General features: G+C 31.1%; 2 protein-coding genes across 14 annotated transcripts; one reads left to right on the top strand and one right to left on the bottom strand.

The window, feature by feature from the left end:
• The first annotated feature begins 573 nt into the window (after positions 1-573).
• Positions 574-5,481, top strand: LOC122572886. Of its 8 annotated transcripts, none has more exons than XM_043738518.1 (8): positions 574-1,355; positions 2,127-2,269; positions 2,545-2,875; positions 3,306-3,903; positions 4,170-4,226; positions 4,302-4,406; positions 4,517-4,713; positions 4,775-5,481. In XM_043738518.1, the coding sequence occupies exons 3-7, from the start codon at positions 2,633-2,635 to the stop codon at positions 4,711-4,713; spliced, it is 1,200 nt and encodes a 399-aa protein (XP_043594453.1). In that variant the 5' UTR covers positions 574-1,355; positions 2,127-2,269; positions 2,545-2,632; the 3' UTR covers positions 4,775-5,481. The 8 variants fall into 8 exon arrangements, with proteins under 8 accessions (XP_043594453.1, XP_043594454.1, XP_043594452.1 ...); XM_043738519.1 differs by having other exon boundaries at positions 4,757-5,481; XM_043738517.1 differs by having other exon boundaries at positions 575-1,355; positions 4,302-4,429; positions 4,757-5,481.
• Positions 5,482-5,632: 151 nt separating this feature from the next.
• LOC122572887 (glycine-rich protein DOT1-like) lies at positions 5,633-12,591 on the bottom strand. 6 transcript variants are annotated; one of them, XM_043738522.1, is made up of 10 exons: positions 12,444-12,591; positions 12,134-12,243; positions 11,388-11,531; positions 11,098-11,310; positions 10,826-11,020; positions 10,564-10,744; positions 10,373-10,487; positions 10,079-10,210; positions 9,403-9,444; positions 5,633-5,767 (listed from the first exon to the last, which is right to left on the bottom strand). In XM_043738522.1, exons 2-10 carry the CDS (start codon positions 12,229-12,231, stop codon positions 5,763-5,765), a joined length of 1,125 nt encoding a protein of 374 aa, XP_043594457.1. In that variant the 5' UTR covers positions 12,232-12,243; positions 12,444-12,591; the 3' UTR covers positions 5,633-5,762. The 6 variants fall into 6 exon arrangements, with proteins under 6 accessions (XP_043594457.1, XP_043594459.1, XP_043594455.1 ...); XM_043738520.1 differs by lacking the exon at positions 5,633-5,767 and adding an exon at positions 6,501-8,822; XM_043738521.1 differs by lacking the exon at positions 5,633-5,767 and adding an exon at positions 6,501-8,822 and having other exon boundaries at positions 10,564-10,735; positions 12,444-12,590.
• Positions 12,592-12,821: the final 230 nt, after the last annotated feature.

Here is a 12,821-nt window from a genome sequence, read left to right as displayed (position 1 = left end):
GACTGATTGTGATTTATGTTCTACACTGATATTCAGCTGGTTGTTATCGTTTGTGAAATCATAGTATTCTGAATAAATTTTAGTTTATTAATGTTTCTTATTCTAAAATTTGGAAATATTTACATTAAAAATGCAAAGTGTAGTAACAAGAATAAGGATATATTTGTAAGTCACTCTTTAATATTTCTATGAATCGTACAGATACTTACTTGACATCGAGTCATCACAATTCAATATACCGTAGAAGTAGAAGCGGACGATAATGAAAGCTTGCTTAAAGACGATGTCAACTTGTATGGAAAAATCGAATACAATATTTGCAGAATAGTGTATGATTGAAAATATGAACTCGTAAGAGTAAAATAAATAAGAAACCGCTTGCTCGTCTGCATCATAAATGCATTTTAGAGAATCAAGACCTAAGAAAAAGAATATTATATCAATATTCTGTATTTGTATTTGTATTTCTTTGTATTGTATCTATATTTCTGTTGATACCTAAATTTCCTTTTTATCAAAACTGAGTGAGATAAAACAAATTGTTGAAGCACAAATATGGAATCAAGAAAAAAAGAACTGCGAAAGTTTGTTAAGTAACAGGGATTTGATTAAGAATCCTAGAAAGGACCTGCAGATCGAGGGTCTGCTTTCAAACCAAGAATCCAGGTCACTCAAATGCGAAAGCAGGATCTATTATCCTTGAAAACGAGTTCCGGCATCAGTCCAGAATTCAATATAGCGTGTTCCCTCAAAGCTTTCTATATCCTCCAAACAATCCTTTCTAAGTGTAACCTTATCTTTATCTTATATTGCAACAACGTGACAGATAAGAAACGATAAAATTTTACCAAAGGGTCGCGATTTCTTATCTTCGGTATAAATATAGTGTTACCCATGCCCAACTATAGCAAATATAACATACATTGAAAACAATCGCGAATCACTCATGTTTTAATATATCCTATAGAGTTAAATGAAGTTACCGTACGATATCATTGTTAGTCATTCTTTGCACGTGTTTATCGAGAAGGAATGAGAGAGCTCGACGAAAGCAAAAGAAAGAATTAGTCATAGTGTCTTGCCAAGCGAATGTTGGCACCACTCGGGCCCAACAGCCGCCAAACCGGTCGAGTGGAGTCGTCGTAACTCCTAACTCGTAACGCTCAGAGACGCTTTCGGGTACAAGCTGACTAGGTAAACAAAAGATGCTACGGAACAGCGTCGTCCACGTTCAGGTCTGCAGAGGGTGAGCCTCTTCCAGCGACAATACGCGAGTGAATTGATTCGCGAGTTAATTGATCTCATCTGTGGCTCTCGCGATCGCTGGAGAATCGACAAGAAAAAATGTCACTCAGGTAAGGAACAAATTCTTTGGTTTCTTATGTATCCATACGATAGAGTATCTTCTTTTTCTTTTCTCATTTTTTCAATTCAGTCGAATTCCTGTGAAATAGTGAATTGTATATTATCAAGTGTTGAAATAATTTTTTGGGATAAATATTTGTTCATTTTTAGAATGAACAAAAACATATCTTATTTTGAAGATAATAAAGAAACTAAAGTTGTAAGATTTAAATAAGAAATATTGGTGCTGTATAACAGAGAGTATGGAGGTGAAACAATTGTGGAGTTTAATTGGTAAACGACATACATGCCTAAAAAATAAAAAATAATTTTTTTAGTGAGGGAGAATGTAGATTACATATAAATAATAATAATAAATACTATACTATTTATAGTATATCATAAATGTTGTAAGTATTAGAATAATTTATTTCAACTCTTAAATTTAACAGAAAACAGAAGCTCTAAAATGAAGAGTCAATCTTAAACAAACATATTTCTTATTCATACCCTATCTAAAATCTCCACTCCTAACACTTACAACATTTACCGTTTCCTCTATTGCTTTTCTTCGTTTCTATCGCTGACACATCTGCGTGCCCATGACGTGAATACAAGTCAGCAGAGTTGGGTTGAATGACGAATGGATGACTTTATATATATTTCTCCATTTATTAAATTCGTTTAATCAGTGTCAAAGCCTTTCAATAAATATACGCGCGCAAAAAAATCGTTTTAATGATACACATGCTGTTTTTTCTACCTCTGTTATTATCTTGTAGTTATTTCCAATGGTCTCGTTGCAACATTCAAGTATATGTACGTTTACGATTATCGAATAGGAAAGAAATAGAAAAGATTTATCATCCGTATTATCAATTATCGATGTGTGAAAATTATCTCTTCTTTTTCCTTTTTTAACGAAGTAAGTGAAAAATAATATCACGTTAACTTATTTAGTAAAAAATGAGAGTACAAATTAATTACACTTAATTTTTAAATTAAATATTAACATTAAACATGATTTGTCTATATAAAAAATTACTAATATCTAATAGTTATCATTCTTTTTCCTCCTTCAACGATGTAAATGAAAAATATTAGCTTGGTGTTGACTTATCGGAAGAAAAGTATGATTATAAGCTAATGACAATTTTGTTCCCAAATAAAGTTTTACTATCAAATTATGTGATGTTTCAGGTCATTTGTGATATGATACATATATATAATATTCAAACTAGTCCATAACGCGTTTTTCTGCGATTAATCGATACAGTGTCGGCGATCGATGGCAACGAAAATCACAATGGAACACGTTCAAGATGACATCGATCTGCAGGTCGATCAAAATCGATCGAAAAACGCGGCAAATTTAATTGAATGGAACGTTGACATGAAAGTTACCGTGTCTAACGTGAAAAAGTCAAAGATGTTCCAAAGATTCCGCACCATCGTTATATTTTTTGTAGCGATTATCTTCGCTATTATACTGTCTCATTTAAGGAAGGAAGTGCGTGCCTTGCAAATACAAGTAAACTAATAAAACAAATTTTTATTCTCTCATTTATACAGTGTGATATAAACAAATTAATATTAGAATAATTTTTTTTTACTAGATTAGCAATTACAATACAATTCTATGAGCTAATTTGTTGACACTACAGCATCACTTATGACGTGATGAGTAGACTGTGGATTTTTATGCAAATTCATATATTTGAGAATATAATTAGGAAAGTAGAATCTCGATAGAAAATTTGTTTACTTACCAAGTATTATAGAAAATACTATACTTCGAATACTTATTTTTTCATATAACGTGCATTCTGTGGAATTTTGCACTTTCAAATATTCTATAAATGCATTAAGACCCGTAGTCTAATGATGAGAACTCATCCATGAGAAGTCTTCTTTAACCATCAATTAAATTTGCTGAAACAATCTTTTTTTATTATTTTCAGGTGCAATCTTTAAATGTAAATTTATTGTTACTAACGTCCAAATACGATAGGATAAATCGAAGTGTAAATCGAGCCTGGATCCAAAGGTCCGAAAGGCTCCTGGAAAATAAAAAGCTTCACGATGTAAGAATACTATTACAAGGAGCATCGTCGATATCTAAGGCCAGCGAAGTTAGTGAAGTTCGGAATAGTAGAGTCGATGGAAAGCCTTATACTTACAATGTTATAATTCCATATATAAATTCAATAAAGAATTCCAAAGACATGTATATGTCACGTGATAACGCGTATGGTACAAATAATGGAAATAATATTGCAACTTCCAAGCTATTTATGAAGTTAAAGAGTAACAAAGATAACATGAGTAATAGTAATTTACGTATCGAAAGAGCGGCACTAACGCTACAACAACGGAACTTAACCGAAGAAGAAATGCGTGAGAAGATCGATAATAACGTGAATGACGATTACTATAGTGATGATGATGACTTAGATTTCTGGAGAGAACCCCGTTCAGGAAGATCAAGAAGAGCGGAGGGAAGAGGTAAAAAACGGGGAAAGAACAAAAGGCGGCCCAAACGCAGTCACAGGCGATTGGGTATTTAGTATTATTTAGTTAGCATGCGATTCTTTAATTCAAAGAGATACATTGTATCTAGAAAATCTCAATATAACAATATGAGTCTTTTTCTGTTTGGTAAGATACTAAAGTAATAGAAATTAATTAAATGTTGCAAGAGCTATAAAGCCTAAATTTAAATCCTATATAACACGGTTGCAAGTTTCTGTGTGGACTGTTAATTTTGCTTGCTTAGTATTCTATTTTGTTAAATATAAAAAGGTAAACAATGAATGTTTGTTTAGGACCCTTGGTAGCAACGTTTGTGGGAGCAGTTCCTGAGCAACATATTACAGATACAGGTATGTAAAACTATTACTACATATATTATATATTTAATTAAATCCTTATGCAGTATGATATTTGATATCTCTTAGTTTACATCGGTCCATGGGTCAAAAGCACTAAAAACAATACTCAATATAATTTAAATAAATTCCATCTGGTAGAAGACAAGAAATCTATAGAAGTTACAGCAACTGGTTTGTACATGATTTCCGCACAGGTAAAAAACCGCATGTGTTATTATTTGGTATTCAAAATCAATTTACAGTTGTACTAAATGTCTTCACAATTTTCATTTCACTTTTAGATTTTCTATTTTGGAGAACCAACAAACTATTCATATTGGATACTACTAAGTTCAGAAGGCAAATCCACTACACAAAAACTTGTGAAATGTTCCACAGCCTCTTCTACATCGGCCACAGAAGTATCCTGTTATACAAGTGTAATAACCCCATTGCAAAGAGGCGACAGAGTTCACATTCAGCAACAAGAGAGAGATAGGTATGTAATTAATTTAAAGATAGGATTATCTTTTCTTATAAAGTATTTAAATATTTTTTAGATTAATAAATATGCGGGAGGGACATAGTTATATACAACTAGTACTTCTATCTAATAATGTCTGTAAGAAACGTTTACGATAACGAAGCGTGTAATAATTAAAAGATGTGCCATAAATAACGCAAAAGAAATCTATTCTTTTAAATGTGATCCTACATTTCGATTTAAAGAGAAGTAAGAAAGTAATACTCTTAAGTAAATCAAACAAGGATCAAGTTTACGAGTTGTTTCTTGTGCAACTGATTCTTTCATTTTAAGGATACATGTAAAAAATTTTTTTTATGTTACTCTTATTTTTGTTACTTTTTTAATATAATGTAAGTTTAAATTTTATACGATATTGAATGTTAGAAATACATAATGCATAAGGACCATACGTATGCTGATATTATACTTTTGTACACTCGTTTTACTTTTTAAGAAATCGAAGATATGATGTTGTTTTAAGAGTCACACCCTATAACTACAATTTTATACCGGAAAATTGCCTTATTGTTAAAAAAATATCGTAAAGTTAGTATGTAATATTGTTAAACAATCATTTTGAAAGATTAAAAAAATAAAGAATCCAATTGTAATTTATAACGTATTTATACATTTTTTATTATATTTTATAAATAAACAATATATATATAAACAATGTACTAGAAACGGCGAAACATATCGCATGTAATTAAAACATCAAATTGTTTATGGCATCTGCATAAATTGTAAGTTTTTATTTGTAAAAAAATATTTATTCTTTTATCATGTGACGTATTATTACAATCAATTATTATAAACTTACAAATCTCAAAAATTCAGTCTTTTGGTAACTTATGCGAAAAGTACGATATTTCATCCGTGCCATCTTACAATACTCGCCAAAATATAAAATATAAAAAAGCACTGAAGTCTTCTTGGAGAACAACGTTGATGCCAGTCATGTGGCAGATGTTGCTTGGCTCATTGAATTGGTAGTACGACCATCTGTGACAGCATAGTCGTTATCAACCTAAAGAAATTAATAATAAAAAATTAGAAAGTGGTAGATAACACAGAAGTATTGAAATCTTACAAATATACCTATCATCAACGCATTTATATTTAGTATTCGAATTGTTATTATTTCATTATCAATTTAAATCATAGAAACATATGTTCTGAGACTCCTTTTTCATAAATATTCGGTACATTCCTTCCCTGCTTTTTCATTTTCATTTTATGTTAACGTCACAATAAATCATACTTGGTTTTTATGAAGTAACGTATTCTTTAAAAGAATTTTCAATTCATACCTTTCGATTGTTACCTTATCGTCATTATCATGATTAAAAAATATGCTGCAGGTATCGTACGTATAAAGCGGTTCGACGTTCATGAAATAAGAATTTTTTATGTATATGTGTATCATATTGATTATCTAAATTATATCTTTTTTATTTTTTAAGGGCAGTATGAATAAAATTACCTTACGTATTTTGAAGTTCCACTTTACACTCGATAAATGCAGATCTATTTATTATTATCCTTGCTAACATTTGCTTTGTAATAAATTTGTAGACTGGTTTTTTTTTATAAAAAACGGATAGATTTATTTTACTCACCTGAATTTGAGTTGAGGTTTACTCGAGCATTTGTCTTTTAATATATACGATCGTAATACATGTTAGCATAAATTTAATTCGATACTCTTGTTGCTTGCTTTTCCATTGATAGTTTTTGTTTGTTTGTTTATTTTTATATACTATTTGTGTTTTTCTTTTTTTTCGTTTAAACATTTTTCGTTCTCTTTCTCTATATCATATATATATTATGTACAAGATGCAACTAAGTCTTTACGTGTGGTAACTTGGAAAACAATAGATTGAAGTGATGCTGACTATTTACATTGAAAAAGAATTGCAACAATATCTTGAATGAAAAAAATGAGGTGCACCACAAAAAATATCAAACGCTATTTATTACAGGTCAATCTCTTAGAAAAATCAAACAAAGACATTCTAATTAATGAAAGATACTATATGATATACTCTAACAGAAAAAACAATACTTTCTAAGTTTCGTTCATGTGATACCTGATGCCATTAATAACATTTATCATATCAGTCGTCATTTATTCATATAATATCGTATTGCTATTTGAATTGGTATTCTCCTTGCTGGTAACAGAGGGAAGGTACTCTCTCTTTCTTTCATTCTGTTCCCTAAGTATCTCAGGTTGTTGTTACGCCTGTGAAATAAACTCAGTTTTTGTCAATTTTTTTGTTATATGTCTAGAACTGTCCATTAATACTTTTATTATATATAGATATATATATATATATTGATAATATACTTCATTTTGAATATAAAATATCCTTTGAATAAACTATATACAATAAAATAAAAAAGAATAATAATTCCATTCAGTTTTTTCATGTACAAAAAATTTGCTTTTCAAAAGATTATTGATTTTAACAAAAGTTTCATACCTACGTTATGTTATAAGAATACACTGTATTCTTTTCAGTTGAACTACTATTTTTAATGTATATGTGGTTTTCTAAGGCAGTTGCTGGTTTCCCCCTTTTCATTGGTAAATGTTCTTTGTAATTCAGTCCATATAGTCTTTCATATTAAAGGTGAGGAAATAATAAACGTGAAAAATATTACTGGTTATTTTTTATGGTTCTTTGTTTCAAAGTTTCTTTTCATTTTGGTTGTTATTACTCTAGTTCTTACAATATTAAATTGATTCACTATCACTGTACCAGTGACATGCGACGATAACTTTTAACATAGTTTAGACAATTTCATTGTAATTTATAATAATAAACAGAATATAAAACCACATCACCTGTCCTATATAATTACTCTATATTTTAATATACACAATTGGCTGGGACAAATGTTTCATGCTCATATATATCGAGCCCCGAATAGATACATTGTTTCTTGATTCCATATAAATATCTATTTTTTTTTCTTTTAATTATTAATATGTCGTTTTGATTGTCTCTGCCGGTGTGACATTTCAATATACAATTGCTACTTAAATAACTATTAAAACAAACTCCTAAAATTATACTTAAATTTTCTAACATTTTTCGTTTGATATTTCAAAAACAAAAAATCTTTTTGTCACCTCTAAGCAGAGCATTTCACACATAATTCACACAAAAATTGAGCTCTATATATTAAAAATATATGTAGATATATGTGTATATACGAAATGAAATGTCGCAACAGTAAGACTGATTCATTATATTATAAATTTGTTACCTGCAGAAATATTGTCAGAATGAAAAATTCGCATTATTAAACGCATAAAACAGGGGCGGTATATTTTGATACAAGATTCTTTTTCATCACTTCATAGTTAAATGTAAAACAAAATACACCACAATATACAATTGTTTTCTGTTTTTTTTTCTTCACGCAGAATGATAAGATATTCATTTGTCTACACCTAATATTCCTTTAATGTTATTGAGCTTTATGTGTTCTGTGTTCACAATGATCAACCAATTAATGACTTTACAAATAAGGTAAATATATCTTTGTCCTTAATAATTACAATTTTATATTTTAGAATCGCAGATTGATTTTTAAGATAAAGGAAAAGGAAAATGAACTGTACATCAACTAAACTTAATCCTAAAGCAATATTGTTAGCTAAGTATGACGAAAGTAGAATGCTATACTACTAAGTCAGGTATAAAACGCTCATGTTATTTATACTTCCTTTTTTAAATTGTAATTAAACAATCGTTTGCGTTTAATGCGCAATTTAATGAGCTTCCCATGCGCGCGACAAAGATAGAAAATCACATTCATTTAAATCCTTTTCTATCGTTTTACTTTCTTCATTTCAATGTAAAAGTCTCTTCTCGACGAATTATTAATTACAGAATACTTAGCGTTCATGACAAATGATATTTGTCCAACTTTTTCACGCGCTAGGAACGATTTCTTTGTTTCTTTAAATTTGGAAAAGAAATAATATCTAAATGTATAAAATTAAATAGTTGCATGTGTAATTTAATAACGTCGCTGAGACTGGGCGTTTTGGTAACCAGCACTGCCACCTGTAAACAACCATAGCTCCTCCGTTCAATCATCTTTTTAAGTATACAGTTTTGTGTTTTTTTAAATCTGATTCTGTACTTAATTTTATATTATATACAACATTAATCGTCATATAAAATTGAGGAATATACATATATTATTCGCCTACTTTCGTCGGGTGCATCTTTCACTTTTTTTTCATCACTACTATTCATTATGTTAACTCTGTTTTAAATTGTACAAAAAACAAATCGTACAGTATCTGCACTTGCCACATCGTTCGATAGTTATAATTTATTACCGAAATTATGATTTATCGTTATATTCGTATCTGTTTCTAAAAATGTATAAAAAACAATCCTGTCCTATAATCTTTTACTTCTTCAAATTAATATTAATCCGTTTTAAATTTATTTATATGAATTGAAAAATTCACAATGGAACTTCGTTTTCAGTGTCTTTCAAATATTCGGTTTATTATTAACAAATATGATCGTTTTCTTAACGGTATGTTTAAACTTGGTCCTAAGTATTTTGTATTTTATTAAACATTGCCTTTCAGAAATTAAAAAGCTCGTCTGAATTGTAAATTGTACTTACCATAATCTTGTTTTCCATATACACCATCTTGACTCGAGTAATCTGCAAGTATAATAAATATGAATTACAAATTGCTGATTAACGATACTGCTTTGAGTAATGTAGATGTGACTCAGACGAGAAAAATCTGTAACTCATTAGATTTAAAGGTTCAACTATTTACCTATGTCAAAATGAATTTCGTAAATTATTAAGATCTTTTTGTTCAGGTACAGTATCATTCTGGAATGAAGAATAGCAGGAGGCAGTGTTGGAGTGCTGGTATCCAGATGAAAATATTCATAACATCCACATTTTTCTTCATCTTACCAATTTCTATTCTCGCTTTCTTTTTAATAGGAGTAGTTATGAAACGCAACTCTTGATTCCAAACAACAAGTTTAAGGAAAAAAGTGAAATTAAATCTATTCTCATGTAACAAAAAAAAAAGAGGAAAAAAGAAAAACAAAAGAAAATTAAAACAAAAAGTAAAATTTCAGTTTCATTATGATTAAACGTTTCTCGTCTGAATCGATTGATATTTGAGCATAACAAGTGCTAATAATTAAAAACTATAAGGACAAGGCATTATCGATTACTGATTTTCCCTCCTTCGTTCGTTCTCTTTTTTTCAGATGAAACAGAGGAGAAGATAAATACGTGTTGTAAAATGTGGTGTCCAACAGAAAAAACTAACCATAAAGTTGCGTCGAGTAACCACCCCTGTTGCTCATAGAAGTGGCATTAGAAGTTCGGTCATCGTAAGGGTTAACAGTGGCATAACCTGCACCCCCACCCCCTGCTGCCACTGCCTCCTGCTGGTAATTGGCTGTGCACGCAGTATATTACATTAATTACACCATCACGTTAACAGGAATATTGCCCTCTATCTCATTTGCGTAATAGACTTTTTTAGTTGTTCTGTTCTTCAACTTCAATGAAAATATTTAAGCTATAAAACAATTTATATCATACTATCATATATACTAACCTGATGGTGGTGCTTTGCCATAACTATAAGGATCACCAGCACTGAAAGCTCCTGCAGCTGGTACAGTAGGGGCTCCTCCATACCTACTATCAGTAGCTGCTGAAGGTGGATATCCCTGAACAAAATTATACACATTATTTAGAAATTCCTCACTCCTCTTAATTTTGAATGTATAATATGAGTTAGCTTACAGCTGTTTGACCATAATCTGGAGGTTGCTGATAACTCTCGTAACTTTGATATGAAGATTGAGGGTAACTTTGTGAACCATAACCACCGCCGTATCCTACCGCCTGTTGCTGTTGTGGTTGCTGCTGTCCTCCACCATAAGCATTACTGGTACCTCCTCCATATCCACCTTGACTGTCCCAACAATATTTCAATAAAAAAATAATAAAATCTTACACTTTTACTAGAATAATGTTTTCTGAGCTAATTAAAAATAATAATTACCTTGGTGGTTGAGTTGCATAACCATTCGCAGGTTGTGAAGATGGCTGATCAAATCTCGGCCTTTTTGAAGGTCCGCTTGAGCCTGGTGGTCCACCTCCTCTTTTCGATGGGCCACCGCCACCGCGCCCACTGCCTCCTCTACTCCCACGATCTCCAAAACCTCTACCACCTGGACCACCTCTACCAGATCCTCCCCTGAAAATATATAAAAGTTGAATTATATGATATTGTGTACATATAACTTTAAATTCAAAATAAATTAAATATTTTACCTAGATCCTCCTCTGCTGCCTCTATCCATTCCCCGTCCATGGAAATTACTACTACCACCACGATTGTCACCTCTACCAAAATCACCTCTTCCTCTACCTCGGAAACCACTGCTTCCACCTCCCCTACTGCCACCACGTGGTGGGCCTCCCATTCCTGGTGGTGGTGGTCCACCACCTCCTGGACCACTAGACATTCCTGGTTCTGGTGGACCTCTAATATAACAACATAAATCCATTTTTAAAAAATACAATAAGGTAATTAAATGAAAAATAACTTCATATATAAATACCCAGGAGGAAAATGTCCACCACGGCCACCTCTTCCAGGAGGACCACCTCTGCCTCTCATTCCAGGTGGTCCACCTCTCATTCCACCTCCAGGTCCACTAGCTCGGCCACCTCTCATCATACCACCTCCTCTAGGAGGGCCACCCCTATTGAACATCAAAAACATCATAGAATATTACAATTTATTGCATTACTTACATAGATTTGAAAAAAAGGAAATTAAGGAATATAAATACATCATGTTATATGTTTCTGATAAAAGCAAAAGAGTATAAGTCAGAATCATTAGCTTTGCAGAGTAACACTTCTAATATTTGAGATGCAATGCAAGATCAAATGTTAAATTTTGCATATACTATTAGAACCTTAGGTAAAGATGTAATAAAAAAAGGAAATTGACTTGTATTATTAGAACCACAAACAAAAGACAACAAGAGTATCTGTTTTGTTTAATATTTGACTTATACCCTTTTGATTGCCCATCAGAGGTATAATGTATCTATAGAAGTTTCCTATAATATGTTTTTAAATAATTTCATGTATTACAATATTTGAGCCTTATGGAAGCCACACTGATCAATTCTATAAATTAGGAAATATAAAGAGGATATAATACTGAAACATTATTTTGTAATATCAACCTTGAAATTGAGAAATTTTGAGGAAAAATTTAGAAATTAGATAGTGAGAGGTTCATTCACAGGTTATATACATTTCATATAGGTAAAGTTGAAATATACACACGTACCTTCCCCTGTCTCCAAAACCGCCGCGTCCTCTCATAGGGCCGCCTGGTCCACCACGTCCACCACGAAATCCACCTCTACTGGCTGGTGCGCCTTCCATTTATCGGTATATCTAAAATTGATTTCAGTAAAATTTCTCCATAAGCGACAGTCTTCATTGATTACACTATAGACGCCACTCAATATTTTCAATATGAGTCACGAGGTTTTTCTCAATCACAATGATTTCTCTAATATATCGAAAGTGGTAAATAAATTGTAAAAAAAATTCTAATAAAATGCATGTTACATTTCTATTAAAAATGTACTTACATTTCACTTATCGTTAAACAATCCGTTCATATATGCTAAACGCGCCAACCTTAGACAAGCCAATAACGAAAATGGATGCCGGTTGCCGGAAAAAGAAGCATCGACCACTCCACTTCAATACTATTGTACTGACATTACCGGATATCCTTTTCAGTACGATGCGTTCTTATGTAGAATCTTATGTTAAGAATTTTACGGAAGAAAATATTTAATTTAACTTGAATTTAATTCAATTTGATATAAATATAAATTTTTATTCTTATAATTTTTATTTAAAATTTTTGTCATTAATTTTCTCTTTTTTAGAATAGTATGTGTAAAATTTCAAGATTATTATATGTAATTATTGAATATTTTAAATGTCATATTCTATTTATG

This window comes from Bombus pyrosoma, linkage group LG11, assembly GCF_014825855.1.
Source record: "Bombus pyrosoma isolate SC7728 linkage group LG11, ASM1482585v1, whole genome shotgun sequence".
Lineage (NCBI taxonomy): Eukaryota > Metazoa > Arthropoda > Insecta > Hymenoptera > Apidae > Bombus > Bombus pyrosoma.
Note: the sequence above shows the minus strand (reverse complement) of the source record. Positions and strands in the feature narration are given on the sequence as shown.